Below are 21,545 nucleotides of genomic sequence, written 5' to 3'. Positions count from 1 at the left end.
ACAGCTTCCATGAATGAAACATGATCTATGAATGGAGGGGTGGACCTTTCAATTATCCATTTATCCTCTATTTATAGATCAGGTTTCATTCATATAAGTTGTGGTATGAATGGAGCAGCTGGGTACAAATGGCAGGCATAGTCGGGTACCGGAAGATTAGGTCACTGGGGGTGGAGGAGTTGACATTGCAGGAGGAACATTTCTCCTAAACGAGGACACAGCAGCACAAGGAACTGAAGGTAAGTAATGTCCCTTGTGCTTATTTTTAGCCTAAACTTAGGCTTTATGTGTTTGGACTCATTTTGGTGTTAAGGTTTATTGAAGGTTAGGTTAGAGATTAACACAGGGCTGAGGTTAGGGTTAGGTATTACAATCAGGTTAAGTGTCAAGTATTAGCAGTAGGTTATGAGTTAGGTGTTGGAGAGGTTAATTTAGGGGCTTACTGTAAGTTTAATAGGTTTGGTTAAGGGTAATGTTCAGTGTTAGGGGGTCAGACCAAGGGTCAGGTTAAGGTTAGGGATCAGGGGTATAGCAATTTTCAAGCCTGAGAACCTTACATTGAGCTTTTAGTACTGAGAACCAACACAGGGGTTGATTTACTAAAACTAGGGAGTGCAGAATCTGGTGCAGCTCTGCATAGAAACCAAACAGCTTTCAAACAGCTGCTGGAACCCAGGGAAACACACATGCTGTTGTTGAATTCCAGTCGGTCCTTGAATGTCCCCTATGGTCACCTGTAGTACATGATTCTCTGAACGCAGATAGACACCTGTGACCCTTTAGTGTTTTGACCAATATTTCAAGAGACCAAGAAGGCTTGTACCTCTAGCTGGACAGCATCCCCTGAAGAAGACCGATATATGGGTGAAACATGTTGGGAATTCTATCCTATTATGTATGCTGTATCCCTAAAATCTTGTTGATTTGTACTTTTTTTTATTTTTTCTAAAATAAAAAATTTCTTATAAAACATAGCTGTTATTATTCTTCAAATTAATTTGCACCTTAAAAATCCCAATCCCTCTTTCTATATTTAACCAATTAAGGGATGTGGTGCAATTATTAGGTTAATTTGTCTGTGATCTAAAAACCTTTTGTCAAACAGCTTCCATGTTTTTTGTCAAAGCATAATTGAACAAGCTTAAGTTAGAAGCGGATTGGCTATCATGTACAGCTGCACCAGATCTTGCACTCACCAGTTTTAGTAAATCAACCCAGACCATTTCAACACAGTGTGAACACCTCACACTACCAGATGGAAAATGTGCGACGTGCCTAGACCAACTAGGTCAGGGATATGCAATTAGCGGACCTCCAGCTGTTGCAGTACTATAAAGTCCCATGAGGCATAGTGGCAGCCACAAGCATGACACCCAGAGGCAGAGGCATGATGGGACTTGTAGTTTTGCAACATCTGGAGGTCCGCTAATTGCATATCCCTGAACTAGGTCAAGTTGCAAAGCTTAGGCTGGGAAAGGGGGAAGCAGCACAAGAAGCCTATCAGCTGGTCCTGAGGTGCTCATATGCTTACAGGAAACATACAAGGAGAGAGCAAAGTGACAGTGAGATGAGCTCATTGTATGTTGATCCTCCCTTCATTGTCCAGTTATGGAGTGTAGGAAGGACAAGACCTGTATGTGTTACTTAAAGAGGGGTTCCGCCTGGGGAAAAAAAAAAAAAAAAATTAAAAGTCAGCAGCTACAAATACTGTAGCAGCTGACTTTTAATATATGGGCACTTACCTGTCCAGGGAGCCTGATTTTCGGATCAGCTGTTGGGTACTGCCACTGCTATCTCCACTATGGGAAACTGGTAGTGAAGCCTTTCAGATTCACAGCACATTTTCTACTGTGCATGCGTGAAGCACGCTACGCTTTCTAATTGGCCCGGCGGCGGAGGAAGGAGGAGAGGGGCCGAACTTCCAAGGGACGGCGCCGTCTCCCGGAAGCGGGGACAGGGACCTACTTTAGCTGCAACACAGAAAATACAGGTTTCCTGTCCTATCAGACAGGGCTTCTCTGTATGACAGAGCAGTATAAATCTCAGAACTGGATGGATAGAAACACAAATCCTTTGGCAGCCAAAACAGCATCTGTATATGTATCTCATGTGCATTTATCTGTTTTCCTAGAGTTCATCTTCAAATAAACCCAAATGTGTCTTTTGATTGAACCCATCTACTTTCCTCTGCTCTAGTTTTATACACGAGGCCCAGTGTGCAAAGAGCAGAGGAACTGATTAGAAAGTCAGACTTGATGAATAGTTCTCAAGAAAGATCCCTGTTTGGCTCATGCTTGCTCCATAAATCCTTTAAGTTAATTGTCTTGTATACACAACAGTGAGCTGAGCCATATGTTTAAACATGAGAACATTCTAGATAATCTGACACACGGACCCAGCTTAAACCACATATAACCACAGCACACAATATACCCCATAGGAATGCACACCTATAAAGACAACATAGAAGATTTAAAATAGTGTGCTTGATCTTATGACATTAAAAAGTGTAAAAACTTAATGTCAAAAAAAAAAAGTCTGATGCAACCCATCTGTTCCAAATCACTTACAGCGATGAAAACCTGCTAAATCCTTTTGTATTTTATTTGTAAAAAGTGGTTCAGTGTGCTAAAAGTGGTCAAGAGACCTGGCACAGTTTTAAGGGGGTTTGGCAAAGTCACAATGGGAATACCTATACATTATACCTACTGCAGTCTATAAAGCTGGTCATACACCAATAGATTTGTACATTTGCATGAACATTCTCATCGGTACATTCAACGATATGACAAATGTTCGAAAAGTCCTTTTAAAAAAAGATTAGCTTTGAACATTTGATTTTGAAGATAATAGACCTTCAAACGAAAACCCCATAGACTGTTCAAAATTCCCATCCTGCTCCTTCTCATCACTTTGGTTGAAAACAAACACTGATTTGACACCACTAATGATTAGAAAATCAAACAAATGTTCTGAAAACAAACATTTTATAAAGAAATTCTGTTGAATGGCCAGTCAGAAATCCAATATATCAAACATTCTTCCATATTAGCATGCATATACCGTATTTATCGGCGCACGCACGCAATTTAAGAGGGAAATTTCAGGGGAAAAAAATATTTTTTAAATATAGAACTTTGAAGAAAAATAAGGGTCAGTGCCCATCAATGCAGCCTGATTAGTGCCCATCAATGCAGCCTCACCATCTCCCATCAATGCAGCCAGATCAATGTCCATCTGCAGCCTCAATGCAGCCTAATCAATGTCCATCTGCAGCCTAATCAATGTCCATCTGCAGCCTGATCAATGTCCATCTGCAGCCTGATCAATGTCCATCTGCAGCCTGATCAATGTCCATCTGTAGCCTCAATGCAGCCTGATCAATGCCCATCTGCTGCCTCAATGAATGCAGCCTAATCAATGTCCATCTGCAGCCTCAATGCAGCCTGGTCAATGTCCAGCTGCAGCCTCAATGCAGCCCAATCAAAATCCATCTGCAGCCTCAATGCAGCCTAATCAACGTCCATCTGCAGCCTGATCAATGTCCATCTGCAGTCTCAATGCAGCCTAATCAATGTCCATCTGCAGCCTGATCAATGTTCATCTGCAGCCTCAATGCAGCCTAATCAATGTCCATCTGCAGCCTCAATGCAGCCCAATCAATGTCCATCTGCAGCCTCAATGCAGCCCAATCAATGTCCATCTGCAGCCTCAATGCAGCCCAATCAATGTCCATCTGCTGCCTCAATGCAGCCCAATCAATGTCCATCTGCAGCCTCAATGCAGCCCAATCAATGTCCATCTGCAGCCTCAATGCAGCCCAATCAAAATCCATCTGCAGCCTCAATGCAGCCCAATCAATGTCCATCTGCAGCCTCAATGCAGCCCAATCAAAATCCATCTGCAGCCTCAATGCAGCCTAATCAATGTCCATCTGCAGCCTCAATGCAGCCCAATCAATGTCCATCTGCAGCCTCAATGCAGCCCAATCAATGTCCATCTGCAGCCTCAATGCAGCCCAATCAATGTCCATCTGCAGCCTCAATGCAGCCCAATCAATGTCCATCTGCAGTCTCAATGCAGCCTAATTAACGTCCATCTGCAGCCTGATCAATGTCCATCTGCAGTCTCAATGCAGCCTAATCAATGTCTATCTGCAGCCTGATCAATGTCCATCTGCAGTCTCAATGCAGCCTAATCAATGTCCATCTGCAGCCTGATCAATGTCCATCTGCAGTCTCAATGCAGCCTAATCAATGCCCATCTGCAGCCTGATCAATGTCCATCTGCAGTCTCAATGCAGCCTAATCAATGTCCATCTGCAGCCTGATCAATGTCCATCTGCAGTCTTAATGCAGCCTGATCAATGCCCATCTGCAGCCTGATCAATGTCCATCTGCAGTCTCAATGCAGCCTAATCAATGTCTATCTGCTGCCTCAATGAATGCAGCCTAATCAATGTCCATCTGCAGCCTGATCAATGTCCATCTGCAGTCTCAATGCAGCCTGATCAATGCCCATCTGCAGCTTCAAAGCAGCCTGATCAATGCCCATCTGCAGCTTCAAAGCAGCCTGATCAATGCCCATCTGCAGCTTCAAAGCAGCCTGATCAATGCCCATCTGCAGCTTCAAAGCAGCCTGATCAATGCCCATCTGCAGCCTCAATGCAGCCTAATCAATGTCCATCTGCAGCCTAATCAATGTCCATCTGCAGCCTGATCATTGCCCATCTGCAGCTTCAAAGCAGCCTGATTAATGCCCATCTGTAGCCTTACCATCTCCCATCAATGCAGCCTGATCAGTCCCGGAATTCACAGAGCCGTCATCTCCTGTTTACTCGGCTCTTGCAGTCACACACAGTCCCACCTCCGCCACCAGCATTGGACCAGCACCAATGATAGCCAGAACACTGGTCCAATGCCGATGGCGGAGGCAGGACTGTGTGTGACTGCGAGAGCCGAGTAAACAGGAGATGACGGCTCAGTGAATTCCAGCGGCGCTCATCCCCCCCCCTTCCCCTCCGAGGTAACATATCGGCGTATGACACCCACCCGTGATTTGCTCCCTATTTTCAGGGGAAAAAAGTGTGTGTTATACTCCGATAAATATGATAATTACTGTATATGTCTACTATCTTCAAAGACAGTATGAATAAGCCAGCAAAATATTTTGTCCAACTTATTAATACAATTAGAGATTGTTGAATATAGTAGTGCAAGGAGCAAAGACCTAAAGGCTCACAACAGCCAATCAGAATACATCTTACACTGATTTGACTTAAAAAAAAAGAATTCTAATTGGATGCTAAATCCACATTCATACCTGTGAATGGGCCTGAAATTGATTCCATGCTAGAACCCCTCCTGGCGATTAGCTGTGGGAGGCAACCCCATTGAAAGCAATTGAAGACTGCCAGCTCCCGCAGCAAATTGCGGCCGCTCGCAGTCTCATGCAGTCTCTGTCCAGGGCTGATCACTTGCAGGAGATTGCTCCATGAGAGGTTACATGCAGGAGGCCTTGATTAGCTGGCAGCTTCCCATTGCTTTCAATAGAGCTGCCTACCGGAGCTAATTGGTGGGAACCTCCCCTGGGGTCTCGCATGTAATAGGTGTCAGACCCATTCGCAGGTGTGAATGTGGCATAAGGACAATGGTACTTTGCACTTAAAGTGGTTGTAAAGGCTCAAGGTTTTTTACCTTCATGCATTTTATGAAGGTAAAACCCCCCCCCCCCACAGCCTTATTACTTACCTGAGCCTCATTGGCTTTGGCTCCCACTACTGTCAATCACAGCCAGTGAGCCAATGAGGAGAGAGCAGGGGCGGAACCCGGTGTGAATGTATACAAAGAGCAGTGGGTCAGGAGCGAGCTTGCTCAGGTGTCCCCATAGCAAGCTGCTTGCTATGGGGGCACTCGGTAGGAAGGAGGGGCCCGGAGCGCCGGTAGGGGACCCGAGAAGGGGCAGATTGGGGCTGCTCTGTGCAAAATCATTGCACAGAGCAGATAAGTATGACATGTATGTTATTTTAAAAAAACATAAAAAATCTGCCCTTAAAATCACTTTAAAGATGAATTCCAGGTATAGATATTTTTACATAGTTACACAGAACCAGTTTGGACCAATGTAAGTATACCTGGTCAATCCCCCTGGAAGCTGGAAATCACTGTAGAGGCACCGCTGCTCCAGTGATCTCCACCAGCTTCTGGGTCCTGTGCTGAATGGCTGCCCTGCTGCACTGTGAGCAAAGGATGTTGCTCGCTTTGCACGGCACCATTCAGGGGATACTGTGCATTTTCCCAATGAATGCAAAGTGTTCTCTGATTGGATGGGGTGGAGGGACAGGATGATAAGGTCGCATCATCTCAATGCACAAGAGGCTGCATTTTTTTGTACTGCTGTGCACAGGACACTGTGCATGGTGCTGCGTTGTGTTGCAGTGCAAGTGAATTTCAGAGGTGCATTGGGGTGCCAGTCACAAACACACATAAAAGTGTGAGCAGGAACTTACCCAGACATGCTTTCTCACTGCCTTCTCACTTCAACATCCCCACCTGTCTAAGCTCTGGTGTCAACTGGTGTCGGAGCTTAGACAATAGCATAGCTCCCAACTGTCCCTGATTTGGAGTAATGTCCCTCCGTCCATCATTCCTCCTCATTTGTCCCTCATTTTGGTCTGATCTATATAGTTGTATATAAAAAAGGACTTTTTATCTTTCAAAAAGTGTTTCCCAGTGCTAAACCTTTCATCCGATTTCTAAATTGCTGCATTTGTACATTTTAAAAGCCAATATAAAGGAATAGTAGTGGTAAAAAAAAGCCCTTGTGGATTTAAATAACCATTTTTTTTGGTTAATTCTCCTTTAAGGGGGTGTGGCAGGGGGCGTGTCCTATGCCTGCATACGTTTGTTAGTAGGTGTCCCTCATTCCCATCTCAAAATTTTGGGTGGTATGCAATAGAAGCAAAATGATACCCCAGCTCCACTGCCAATATGATGATCTATGAACTGTGATCCGGTGCTCTAGCCAGGACGTTCAAGCCCCAAAATGCAGTACTTGAATCAGAAAAGGGCTGGCGACTCGGATGCTCTTGAATAAAAGTCCTTTATTGGGTTACATGGGTACACGGGTACAGGCTAAACTGACGCGTTTCGGCTAGCCTTCATCTTAGCCGAAACGGGTCAGTGTAGCTGGTATGCAACAGAGTAACATCAAATCACCCCCATGTGCCTAGGCCTGAGCACTGTCAGGGGGAGGTCATGTGACCGCTGCTCTGTTGGTGAGGGCTTTGGCAAAGCAAGAAAGTGGTGGGCTATGAGTGGCTGGAATGGAATTTTGTCCCTTTTTTGGGGGTTGTGTTTGATATGTGCAAAGAGAGAGGCCAACCTTAATAAGGAATATGAAATATCCAATTTCCCTATCGGCGAAATTGCCCCATTAAGGCTTTGCTCCTTTTACAATTTACTGATTAAGCTTACATGGTCACAAATAAAGGCTGTCAATGGGCCCATATAACAGTAAGTACTGTATAGAAGTCACAATCTCATCTACTTGCGTCCATACATTGTAAATAGTGCAATGTGCAGATTGCACACCTACAGCATAGGTCCAGGAGCACCATAGAGCCACGTATGGAAAATACAGACCTCACACAGTCATTGAGATGGGAAGTGATGGCTGATCTATCTCCACCACGGGTCCAAAGACAACAATAAAATCCTAACAGAAGACGTTCTCAAGCAATGCGTGAATTGGTGCATCGCTTCCTATTATTGGGTCATAAATGAACACCCCAACATTTGATATTGGTTGGGGCGGATGCTGCTTCTACCATGAATATATAACTTTTATAAAAACTTTACAACGCCACCTATTCAATCATTTCCAGTCTATAAAAACCCTGGTGGTTAATCCTTTCCATACTGAGAAGGCATAGGGAGAAAAGCTTTTGTTTTTATATGACAGCGTTATTAATTAATGACAATGACTTTTCTTCAAGGTGTGGATTAGCTGACATATAATTATTAGATGCAGTCAGTGGCTGGATGACATTTATTCCCTCTGCTGATACACATGTGCTATACGGACCGAGGACAGCAGAGGAATAGTACATCTTAGAGCAATGATGGAACAAAGATGGAAGGGGTCTATCATCACTAAGCGAATATTTTGGGTCATTATTGCCACAATTACTTTTTATCTGACTTTTTTTATGTTTAGAAGCCTGATCTGACATATTTTTTGTTATATTACATATAAAGATGTTTAAATGAGCCAATAGGAGACGCCTGCCAGAAAGCCAGTAAGCGTGCAAGATCTTTGTGCACTATGCAGTTTTATCTAAAGCTTATTTAGCCCTGTCTAGTTCACCTTTGTAAATGTCTAAACACCCCCTCGTGTTATGGAGGAGAGGAGTTTTTTTTTTAGTCCTAACAAACTTCCCAAACTGGGGCAGAAAACGTGTTACATGCAGAATCACCAGGTGAAAACAAAGTGAAAAAAACTAGAAAAAGAAAAAAGAAGACTAATGCAGCCACCACATATAAGGACTGGTAGCTGCAATATTTTACATTGTTGTTCTTAAAGTGTTACCAAACCCAGTAATATGAAAATAGTTAATCTGCCCCCCCACTGTGCCCACAGCTTATAAATCTTTTTACATTAAAATACTGCCACTATGTACCTTCTTGGCTGATCTGTATACCACAATCGTGGGATAAACTGCAGGGTCTGCCTGAGTGCTGAGTGTTCAGGTAGGAGGAGATTGCCACTATAGTCTGTGTCCTCATGCTTTAATGGGAGGTGGATCATTAATCAATCATGATGTGACATCCCACCCACTGTGTTCTTTTTTAGTTACTGGGCATGGAGGGGGGGGGGGGAACTGGGCTGTCATTTAGGATCTGTATACACGCCCACATGTGTGATGGCAATATCATGTGACCTGGCTAGCTCTGCTCAACAAGGAAATGTTCTCTCCTGCAATAGAGACCAAACTGAGCATGTGCAGCAGTACTACCATCACTGTGTCTTATCTGGCAGTGCCAAGAGAGACCCTGCAGGAGGGGGAGGATCTGTCCATACAGGATCAAACAGCCTTTTTACACAATGCAGAGGATTAACCCCTTAAGTTCCACAACAAGCATGCTATTCTGCATATACAGACAGATTTTACTGTTGTGGGTTTAGTAACACTTTAAGTTTAGATACATTTTCTTTTCCAATAAATTTTATTAAGGTTGTAAACCATACAGATATAGAACCATACAATACAGTATAGAAAAATACTGGTACATGATAACATCAGTGACACCACTGGTCACTAAGGAACCTGTATAACGCAATTTTGGGCTATGACCATAGTCCCTAAGGACAGAAGATACATCCTCCGAAGAGGATGACCGGGGGGGGCACTCTCATCTAAGACGAGGGGTCATCTCAACCATGAATTGAAGTTTAGATACATTTTAAAACTCAGTAAAAGACAGCTGTTGTCAAGGAGAGATAAGTAGGGAGGAGTAAGGCTGTCATAGAGGGGTAAGCAAGGAGAGGTAAATCTGTAAGGTAAGTAGGGAGAGGTAAAGCTGTCGGAGAGACATAAGGCTGTCATGGAAAGGGAAGTTTGTTAGGAAGAGGAAAGGCTGTCAGGGAGATCTAATTAGGGAGAGTTACGTAGGGAGGTGTAAGGTTGGCAGAGAGGGATAAGCAAGAATGGATAAAGCTGTCAGGGAATGGTAAGTAGGGAGAGGTATGGTTATCAGGGAAAGGTATGTAGGGAGAGGTAAAGTTGTCAGGAAGAGGTAAGTAGGGAGAGGTAAGGTTATCAAGGAGAGGTAAGGTTGTCAAGGAAATGTAAGTAGGTAGAGGTAAGGTTGTCAGGGAGAGGTAGGATTGTCAGCAAGAGGTAAGTAGGGAGAGGAAAGGCTGTCAAGGAGATCTAATTAGGGAGAGGTAATTAGGGAGGAGTAAGGTTGTCAGAGAGGGATAAGCAGGAATAGGAAAGGAAAGTAGGGAGAGGTAAAGCATTAATGGAAAGGTAAGCAGGGGGAGGTAAGTTTGTCAGAGTGATAAGCAAGGAGAGGTAAAGTTGTTGGGGAGAGGTAAAGTTGTTGGGGAGAGAGATACTGTAAGTAGGGAGGTGTAAGGTTGTCAGAAGGAGGTAAAGTGAAGGTTTTTTAGCTTAGATTATGTTAGGGGTTGAGAAAGGTAGGTGGGTTTTTGTTTTAAGGGAACTTGTCCTTTAAGCCGAACAGAGCAGACAATTTTTGCCACTCTGCTCAATACAATTCCTCCTTTCCCTTCTGGATAGATGGGACATTATTATTATTATTATTATTATTATACAGGACTTATATAGCGCCAACAGTTTACGCAGCGCTTTACAATATAAAAGGAAACAATACAGTTACAATACAATAAAATACAAGAGGATTAAAAGGGCCCTGCGCAGAAGAGCTTACAATCATAAAACTCTACTGTATAGTTTTCCAAAATATCAGGTTTCAGCCAATGGAGATAAAGCATTATTGAAGGATATACATTGTATAAAGCACCCACACTCAGTTATCTTGTGTAATATTATTATTGGGCACAAAAGCTTTAAAGAAGAACTCCACTAAGCCCTATCTGCACCTAGACTGTCCACATAACAGAAGCCAGGACAAGGGTATGCTAAAATGAAAAGGCTCCCGGTGTATTTCTCCATTCCAGGAGCTTTCTGAAAGCTTGGACTGGCAGAGGTACTAGGCAATTATTTAATATGGTAAAATGTACCATTCGGGCGTTTCACTCCACTACATCTCACTATTGTCATGTGTATGAGGCATTTACCATGTGAAAATGTCATTACAGAGATGAAGTGTTACCATCAGCAGAATCCATTAAAATGGAGCCGCAACATTCTGTTTAGTAATAGATGTTTAGCATAAATATTGTGAACGTTCCTCGATGTGAGGTTCCATAATTAGAGAGAACTTGTGAAGACCGCGCTCGTGTAACAATGTGCTGCAGAAGTTTTATCGTGAACTTTTGTTCTGCTGCTCTTGCTTTGAAGCTGCAGTCTGTTATAAGTCACCTGCAATGTATTCTAATGAGGCAGCTCTCCATAATCATAATGTCCTGATATTGTGTGAGCTCAGAGCCCAATCAAATATGAATATTCATTCTGTTTCATGTTTCAGTCATCAGTATGGCAGAATGCAGCAAAATCCGCTGAGATTAATATCATTCTTCATTCTATTTAATAGTCGGTGACATCTCTTACTGCTTACCTACAACTCCTTTGTCTTGGATTAATTCAGGTTCCTGTGATGATATCTGTCCCCCATACTACATACACTATTACATTATTCTGTGTTCTGGTGCATACCAGATGTACGATCGATGCAGTTTTAGCATATAAATGTCCAATAAACATTGTAATATATATATATCTGGTTATTCCATTTTTTTTTTTTGGATGTTACCTTATATTTTTAAAATTTCCTGATACTGTAAACTAGGGCTGTCCAACCTTTTGACCTTCCTGGGCCACATTAGAAGAATTCCAAATGTAGGAATTGTGACACATAAAATACACTAACAATAAGGAGAGCAGAAAAAGTTGGGCAGATCACAAGTTAACAATCACTGATATAGATCGTTACCTATCCGACTAAAAAACTTAAAATTTTTGTAATATTTTTTATTATAAAATTAAAAGAGTTTAACGTAAAACTGTGATATTTGGCACTGTTTTTGATAAACTAACATATCAATATCTGGTTGGATGAATGTAATAGTAATTTTCAATGAATTCTAAAGGTGCTTATCCGATATTTTGGTTCTAATTGTGCCCTCCGTGTGCTTCAGCCTTGAAAATAGTTGCTCACAAATATAGGTGCCACCGAAAATTGATGACATGAATAAGGTGTGATTATGAAGATATTTTTCTTTAGGAAGATAAAACTCATAAAAGTCCAGTAAAGTGACATTGTCAAATTGTTATTCAGCCGCATGTGTTTGCTAAGTGCAAACGCATATTTACAAAAAGTTCCAAATAAAAAAATCAACATTTTTAGTAAGTGTACGATTTTGGACTGCATTCATAGCCGTCTTGGGCTGAATGCAGCCCATGGGCCGCAGGTTGGACATCCCTACTGTAAGCTCTAACAATCAGTAATAAATTAAAGTGCTGTGCATAAAGTGCAATCAAATAAAGTCCTTCAGTGCAAAATAAACCTGTCCACTTCTGCTTGTGAGGCTATAAGTGCCACCCCGTGCTCCTCTCCTGGGTCCCCACCCACCAGCAGTAAGATTTAAATTTGCAAGGTCTATATCCTACTGAAGGATATATTTTGCACTGAAGGACTTTATTTGATTGCACTTTATTGCCCTTTATGTGTTTGCACAGCAATTTAATATATTACTGTTTACATATTTATTTGTATGTTTAGGAGCAGCGCTTAGTATATTTATTTTGTATCACCACTAGGGTTTTTTTACCTTACACGTCAGCAGCAGCCCATTGATCAATTATTTCATTATATCAATATATTTGATTATTCATTGCACATACCATAGCGCGGGCACTTATACTTTTTTCTTTTCTAACAATCAGTGTTTAAACCCTTTCTGTAGGCATTGGTCTAAGGTAGTTTTTTTCAACCAGGGTGCCTTCTTGGTTCTTTAGGGGTGTCATGGCAAAAAGCCTAAAAATTTTCCCAAATTGCCCTAAAATTGTCAACAAGCCGGTGGATGGAACAAGTCTTCCCTTTTTTTTTTAATTACACAAAGCCACCAGTTATTGTGCAACGTTACATCGTGCAGGGCCAGTCACTGGCTTCCTAACAACTGATACCATCATTAGGTTGATAAGGAGAACATCGGGCACCTGAGAACTTCCTTATTTGCCCCTCCTCTGCCCCTCTACATCAGCACTGGGGTCACATTAGCTGACTGAGAGAAACAGAGGAGAAAGAGATGCTGGAATAACACGTTAGTACCAGTGTGCAAAGGTATACTTCTTTGTAAAAATCACCTGTATTGTTGGGGGGTCCTGCATATGTAGAGACCGCTATGTGTGAAACTATTCATTTAGTTTGTTACATTTCAGAATGGGGTGCCTTGAGAGTGCATAAATTTAAAGAGTGACTTTACTGAAAAAAGGTTGAGAAACACTGGTCTAGGGCAGTGCCTCTCAATGTTTTTCAGTCAAGGAACCCTTTAAATCTCGAAGAACCCCATTCTAAAATGTAACAAACTGAACTAAAAGCCTTCAACAAAATGGTGACCATCTGCACACAGACACAGACTCCCAGTTTCATAAATATGAATGAGATGGGTAAAAGATGGCTTTAGCTCCTGTTCTCCACCTGCAGAGAACTCCTTACACACGTTTTGGCCTTTTGGAGGCTTAATCGTAGAGGCAAAACATGTGTGAGGAGTTCTCTACAGGTGGAGAACAGGAGCAAAAGCCATCTTTTACCTATCTCATTAATATTTATGCAACAGGGTGTCGGTGTCTGTGTACAGTCACCATCTTGTTGACGTCTACTAGACCCTAACAATCTGATCCTGTATGTCTTGCATCAGTCTATTCACATGCTGATCCGACTGACACAGGCTTGAGGGGCATTTGAGGGATACTATTTTCATTGTTTTGAGCTTCAGACTAAACAAATAGTTTTACACAGTGCAGCAACATCCACATGCATAGAACACCCAAGATTCGGGGTGATTTTTACAATGCAAATATACATTTGCACACTTTGTACTGACTGGTATTCCAACATTTCTTTCTTCCCTCAGTTTCCTCCTTGACACAACTAACATGACCCCAGTGCTGACGGAAAGGAGCAGATCAAACAGAGATGCTGTGCAGGCGCTCGCGGTGTTCTTTATCAACCAATGACGTCTTCGGTTGCTTGGACGTCCACAGGTGGCTGGAATGGTGATGAAGGTTCAACAAAGAACCGGTGAGAGCTGCAGGGAAACCATGAGAAAGACAATCCTGGAAGTGTTGGCTTCCCAGCGGTCTACAGCGGATGAGAACTAATGATCACAGCAGTGTTTTGGGCACCAAGAAACGTGAGTATTTACTCCAGTCTTTTACAGGTAACAGCAATTTGTAATCATAATTTTTCATGACAGTGTCACTTTAATATAACTAAATTACAGATCTGCTATTGGGTTGTATTATCAGTTTGGCATGGTCTGAAGGACAAGTTGAAATCAACATTATGCAGTGAACTGTTTAAAGCTAACATAACATAACCCAGGGATTGCTTTATACTTTTCACTAACAAAGCCACAATGTAGAGTATATTGATATTTTAAATTTTCAAGTTTCATGTAATATTTAATTTAAATAAAAGAAAAGCACAGTTACTGTGGCTCACTTTAAATCCTCAGACATCTCTCCTTACCCTCCCCATATATGTGATTACATTAAATCCCAACACTGAATTTTCTACTGTAATGATAAAAACAGGTGACGCGGCAACCTATAGATTGACATTTTTCTTACACACTAGTTCTCCAATGCAGACTCATGACACATTAATTAGGTGTTGAGCATCTATTGGTTTTTGAAATGTCAACCAAATAGCTGAACCTAATGGTCTAATTCCAGGGAACCTCAGCATTTATACAAGATGCAGATTCTCTGCGCAATGTCACGCCACTATGTGTTCCAAATGTACAACTGGGCCTTATATTGTTCTTAAGGGACTGTATAATATATGTTTATAGGGTCATATAAGCATCTTTTTCATATAATTATGAATTTTTAATTATGATCAGAGTACTTGTAGATTTTTTTTTTATGAAAATTAGGTAGCATTCTGCAATAAAGGGAATATTAAGTCCAACCAAGACAATGAATGGAAGAACAGTGTTACCTGTCTGATGGTAGATCGCTGGGAACTGAATGCTTTATTCCAGAGCCATTTTTAATGGAATCTTGCCTTACGATCCCTTGTGGCCGGCTTTTGTCTGTGGCTGGTGTGATTAAGTCCCCTGAGGGTCCCTGGTACTGGGACTGCTCTTGCAGCTTAGCCTTCTTCTCCTGAGGTGCTTCTTCGTTCTGGAGACCTGCCTGGGCCTCTTCGCTGCCCTTCTGTGTTGTATTTGACCCACTACTGTAAAACCAGGCTCCAGATTTAGTGAGGATTTCTTGTTGTTTTCGGCACAAATTACATACCCACATCACCTGTGTGAATATAAAAAAAAAAAAAACGTATTTTAGTCTGTGAATTACAAGAACAATAACCCCAAAAACACATTTCATGGAACACACATACTTTGTCAGTGCCACCGTAACAACAAAAAAGCACCCTTTAAAACGTTTACCATCGATCATAATGAGAAATCCTGGAACTTGTAGAAATAGAGGAGGTTTGCACTTACCCCCACTTTCCACTGTTTAATAGTTTAATGCTAGAGATGATGGACCATTACAGGTGTTGGGATTATTGCAGGGTAAGATGCATGCCAAGTGCACAGCCTGGGCCTGAATACCAGGGGCTTCAAAGCAATACAGAAATTGATTCAAAGATTGGCACAGGTGGCGTCCGCACTATAGCAGCATTATGAGCTTAGAATCTGATAGGTTCACTTTAAAGTTAGGCTTGGAAAGCCAAGTCCATTGATATTTCAATATTGGGTGATAGTGGAAAGTGGGTTAGGGTGTTGTAAAGGGTTATCAACATTAAATAGCCATACCATATCACTATTGGGTGCTGGGTCTTCCCCAACCCACACATTTACACCAACATAACAGAGGGAGTGGAGGCACTGTCCCTGTTTTCATTGGCAACTGATAGGGTCTGAGATGCCTGCCAACCCAGTTGGGATGAACAGCAGTCCAGGGGCACTAGTTAAAGTTGCCACCACATCCATGTTCCCCAAACTGGACTTTTACAGCGATCTGATGCAGTGTTAATTAATAACTATGCAGACGTACTCATGAAATACTAACTTTCCCCCTCATATTTAGCTTTATTTGCTTTTCCTTTATCTGACTTTTTAGCTTGAGTCAAAGGAAGGGAATGACGAAAGGTCACCTGAATTATGACAGGTGCCCTTTTATCTGCCTGATCTCACACACCGGCTGTCTCTCATCTTATGAGTCTACAGTTGCAGCAGCTATAAAAAAAAAAAAGTAGGGCATAAATATGGAGTATGCAGACCCTAAAATAATAGTTTTGCCTGGAGTTTTCCTGTATTCATCCCCATCACTAAAATCAATAGCCACTGCAAAGAACATATTAAATACGCTCCTTCTCCGCTGTCCACACCACTGAACTCTGAATGTGAATGTGAACCAACGACTGAAGAGCAAGCAGAATCTGAAACATCCGGGCGTGTCAATTTTACAATTCCCCACATTGCATGCCGTGGTTCCTCCCACCTTCCCCTACCTCACAACAGGAAACAGCAGTAACCTAGGAGCCAGTGGTTTAAACCACTGAGTGCAGTAGGGGACGAAGAATCCGACATTCCCAGAAAGCGTCAGATTCTGCTGGATTTTCAGCTGGTGGTTTCAATAGAACAGACTTTGGCAGCGCAGGCAGCAGGAGAGCATTCAATGTCTTTTTTGCAAGGGGCCACTGTATGTAAAGTTTGATTGTAACCATAAGGTCACTTTAAAGATACTTTCTGGCATTCAGGTCATACAAAAAAAACACACCATAAATTTACAGCACCCAGGTGATCTCACCTGCAAGCTGCAAGTTCAAAAACATTATCACTGTGTGATCCCCTTATTGCAGGGTTTCTCAACTTCCTCCAGATGTTGCTAGAGGTTCCCTATACAATGATCAACTTCTGCCTCTGAGATAAGTTCCCACTGACATAGGGCTGGGGAAAAAAATCGATTTGAATCTTGAATCGAGTTGAGAGCTCAAATCAATTCAAATTTTCAGCGAATCGTTTTAGATTTTTTTTTTTTTTCACCAGGACCGGCGTGGTGTCTTTTTAGGTGTTTTTAGGTGAGGCCGCGGCTTCGGCCTAGTCCGCGAGGCCGGACGCCGCAGACTAGGCCGGAGCCACGGCCTCGCCTAAAAACTCCTGCCCGCAGCTCCTCAGGACCGGCGCGGTGTCCATCAAAGAAAAAAAAAAACTTGATTCGAATAGTGAATCGAGTTTTTTTTTTAAAAAATCGCAGATTTTTTGGGGGGGGGGAATCGCCCAGCTCTACACTGACACCAATGATCATTTTATCTATCTGCAAGGGGGTAATTCTTCCCAATGACTACAAGTGTAAGGAGCATTCTTCCCACTGATCATCACACTAATGTATCATGAGTTGTATATACAGTTTTTTTTAGCAGGGGTTCCCTGAGACTGGAAAGTTATTTCAACGGTTCCTCTGCTTGAAAACAATTGAGAAAGGCTGCCTTATTGCAAACATGCCGCATGGTACCCTGCCTGTACCTGTATAGTGATATGTAATAATCTGTACATAACCTAGAATTCACAACCCCTGTTTTCCTCTATTGACTTTTATTGTGACCACAAACTTGTTATGTCAAATGGATTTATTCCTGTGGATTACCAGTTAAAACATTTATAGTGTTTCTTTACCAGAACATTTAATGCATTCTATTTTAATAATAAATAATTTATCTTTTTTGTATTTTAATGCTTCTTTATATACAGTAATAAAATACCTTAATTGTAATAGCCAATTACAAATAATGCTGAATTATTCAGCATTACAAGCCAATTGGATTTTTAAATATTTAGTCTCTTAAAATAGTTTTTAATGTGCAAATAAAAGCAGCACTTATAATTATAGCTATAAAAAGTAAAAATAGTCTGTAGTTTGGGTTTAAAAAATTTTTCTTCAACTACCACCACAAGTGGAACCCAATTGCTTTATGATTCATCAGGCGGCATAGGAAAGGGTCTAAAAAATGTTATTATAATATTCCTAAAAATTAGACTAAGGGCAAAGTAATAACTGTATAGCTCTGACATATTTTTGTGCACTATTATGCCCCGTACACACGGTCGGACTTTGTTCGGACATTCCGACAACAAAATCCTAGGATTTTTTCCGACGGATGTTGGCTCAAACTTGTCTTGCATACACACGGTCACACAAAGTTGTCGGAAAATCCGATCGTTCTAAACGCGGTGACGAAAAAAACACGTACGTCGGGACTATAAACGGGGCAGTTGCCAATAGCTTTCATCTCTTTATTTATTCTGAGCATGCGTGGCACTTTGTCCGTCGGATTTGTGTACACACGATCGGAATTTCCGACAACGGATTTTGTTGTCGGAAAATTTTATCTCCTGCTCTCCAACTTTGTGTGTCGGAAAATCCGATGGAAAATGTCCGATGGAGCCCACACACGGTCGGAATTTCCGACAACACGCTCCGATCGGACATTTTCCATCGGAAAATCCGACCGTGTGTACGGGGCATTAATGTTAGAAACCACACTTTTCGCTTTTTAAAATTAACTGAATATTTTTTTAGCTGAGAGAATATATATAATATATACCATGAAGTCCAAAGGGTGAGGTGCACTTCGGTTATTAAAGTGCAATGCAGTCAGACCCTCCCCTCTGCACAAAATGTGTATTTTAATGAAAAATATAAAAAGTCACAAGAAAGTATTTATGAATACTTTCTTGTAACTTTTTTTATATTTTCATTAAAATACAAATTGTGTGCAGCAATCCACTTGTTTTTCTCTCTCGGTGTATAAAAAAATAAATTACTAGCCCATTTAAAAAAAAAAAAAACTGCTTTTGCTTCTATACTTACTTTCTATCCACAACATTCCCCTGCAGCACTTTTTTCTGCCCCTAGATGTTCTAAGTCTTGTGGGCTGAATGATGTCCAGCACCACTCAACCCACTTCCTCTGTGTAAAACCCACCTTAGCCTGTGATTGGACAGGAAAGGAGAAGCAGCACAGCGATTAACCCATCTCTGTCACTCTGATTTCTTCCTCTATCACATGCTCCTTGTCAGCTCAAAAACTGAATGGTTCCCTGTGTTGCTTCTCTATCTCCCACTTTGAGCTCCGCTATATAGGAACTGCAAGAGGCTTTTTACCAAGTCAACTTTCAGTACTTACAATGCTTGCATTTAACATCAAAGCAAACACATTAGTTGATGTATTAATGAATGAATAAATATCAGCTTTAAATTCCACTTTGATGTTTGTTTTTCTATAATAAAGATACAGTATAAATACAACACAGTTGCTGTACTGCAACTTTTTTGCAGTGGTAGAAATTGCTCATTGTCAGATGGTATTCAGTCTTTGGTTTCAAGATCAAACTCAGGCTGGTCTCCCACCAAGATTTCTGCATTCCTGGAAACTGATCTACTCAAAATAGCTGGCAAAGCTGCCTGATTATATTGGAATTCTACGATTTGTTCCCACTAATGACCAATTGTTGATGGGATAGAGATACCAAATTTAATTTAATTTAATATGTTCTCCCCCATTTGTGCAGGTTTAGTTCAGGGGCTTTGCTTTCCTTCCATGAATTTATAAAGGGAACAAATAGTTATACAGTTATTACTTATTTTTCTATAGTCAAGACTAAAAAAATCAAATCAAACAAAATAAACATTTTTAATTCGGGAAATCTGGCCCTTTTAATTTTAATATTTTGTATTTTTGAGGCATTATTTTTGTCCTTACCTCCTGTTGAAATAAGCCTGATTACAGAACTCATTAGCTCAAGCTTACAAAAACAAGTGAAAAAGTTACGACAGTGACCAATTCCCATCACTACTCCTCCCTCGGATAAAAATAGTTTGTAAACATGTAAACGTTAAAGCAGAAGTTTTCCAGTTTGGACCAATCTAAATATGTATGTATTCATTGAAAAAAAATGTAGTGTTCTCTGAATGGCACCATGCTTAGTAGGTGAACTTCTGTGTTTAGTAAGCAGCAGGACAGACAATCCAAACAGGACCTGTGAGCTAGCGGCAATATTAAAAGGTTCTACAGGGATCGGCCAGGTATGATGCATGTATACTTACATTGGTCCAAGCTGGGCCGAAGTAACTATGTAAAAAATGGCATACTTAAAGGTCAGCTTTAAAAATACTACAAAACTAAATAATATTTTCCCAAACCCATTGTAGCTTTCCTTTAAAATGTCTGTTATGGAAATTTTATTTGCAGTCCTTGATAAAATTTACTTTACATCAGAAGGTTCTCCATCATGTCACAGGTCTCCCTCTCACATCAGTGGCCCCCATCACATTAGAGGACCCCTATACACCATAGGGGTACTTTAGAGCTACTTCAGAGCTCCTCATCACATTAGAGTCCCTTCATCACCACAGATTCCCCATCACATTAGAATCCTCCCCTCAATCACATAGTTCCTCCATCAAAGAGGGACCCAGTCACACAGTTACCCCCATCACAGACCCCCCCCCCCCAATCACACAGTCCCATCTAAACATCAGAGTCCCATCAAAAAAATAAGAATCCCCCCATGAAAAAGTCCCCAATCACACAATTCCTCCATCACAGAGTGCCCCAGTCACACAGTCCTCCCATCACACAGACCCCCAATCACACAGTCCCCTTTCTCAGATCCCCCCAATCACACAGTCCTCTCTACACATCAAAGTCCTACCTTTTGGCTTCAGTAACGTGATAGAAAACAGGAAGTGGAGGAGATCTGGAGGAGATGGACTTCTGTCTTCTCCTGAATGCTGGGGTCAGCCCTGAATGCCACCTGCCCTGGATTGGTGACATGCATTGTCATAGTGTGGTCAAGCCAGCTGCCATAATCATAGCAATGAATGACACTGTGAATCCTGGCCCTAAAGCATCATTGGTTGTTATGGTGGAGTAGGCAAACCTGCCTGCACCATGTCAACTTATGACACTGATTTAGGCCAAACTGAGTCCTATGCTTGCATCCAAAGGGGAAGCCATATGCCCAGGTTCCTCAGGCCACTGGAGTCTGGGGCTCCAGGTCACTAACTCTACCAGATGGCAGGCTTCTGAAACAATAGCTTCTAACCATGACAAAAATATATGCAAGCAGTAAAAAAGGGTGTAGTTTGCACATTATGTATTAGTTTTGCTCTTTTTGCAGGTGGCCCAACCTGATTTACTGATGGACCTTCTGTACACAGTCCGGGCCATAAACAACCCCTGCATGCAAGAACTGCAGTATGTAGCAAGGCCACTGATTTTTGGACAGAAAATCTCCAAATTCGATTTTTTTTTTTTTTACACGTTGCTTACATCACCAAGATAACCTCCTACACAAGCACTGACATCAATTTTTCTGTGCTTCCTACGCAGCCTTCAGAGCAGTAAATTAGTTTAGAAAGCACTTTGCAAGTTTTACAATGAAGAACGTCTTTTCCTGCAAGACTCAGATGAAAACAAAAATGCTCCGTTCAGTTGGAATTCAATGACAGCTGCCAAACAACGAAAGTAAGATGAAGGATGCGGAGTCTGTGGCAAGCAATAATCAGTCTTGTTCTTTCAGTACATTCTTTACAGGATTTTAATAGATTAGCATAAACTGACAATGTCTTTAAAGAAAGAAATGAGTCACTTATAA

At 41.5% G+C, this 21,545-nt stretch overlaps 1 protein-coding gene across 48 annotated transcripts in view; it reads right to left on the bottom strand.

Annotated features, from left to right (window-relative positions):
• RIMS2 (regulating synaptic membrane exocytosis 2) overlaps window positions 1-21,545 on the bottom strand; it is a 911,223-nt gene that overhangs the window by 656,363 nt on the left and 233,315 nt on the right. For all 48 annotated transcript variants that reach the window (XM_073632100.1, XM_073632110.1, XM_073632087.1 and 45 more), the window contains one exon: window positions 14,877-15,187. In XM_073632100.1, coding sequence (XP_073488201.1) covers window positions 14,877-15,187 — 311 coding nt within the window. The remainder of the gene's footprint in view (window positions 1-14,876; window positions 15,188-21,545) is intronic.

This window comes from Aquarana catesbeiana, linkage group LG05, assembly GCF_042186555.1.
Source record: "Aquarana catesbeiana isolate 2022-GZ linkage group LG05, ASM4218655v1, whole genome shotgun sequence".
In the NCBI taxonomy this organism is placed as follows: domain Eukaryota; kingdom Metazoa; phylum Chordata; class Amphibia; order Anura; family Ranidae; genus Aquarana; species Aquarana catesbeiana.
Note: the sequence above shows the minus strand (reverse complement) of the source record. Positions and strands in the feature narration are given on the sequence as shown.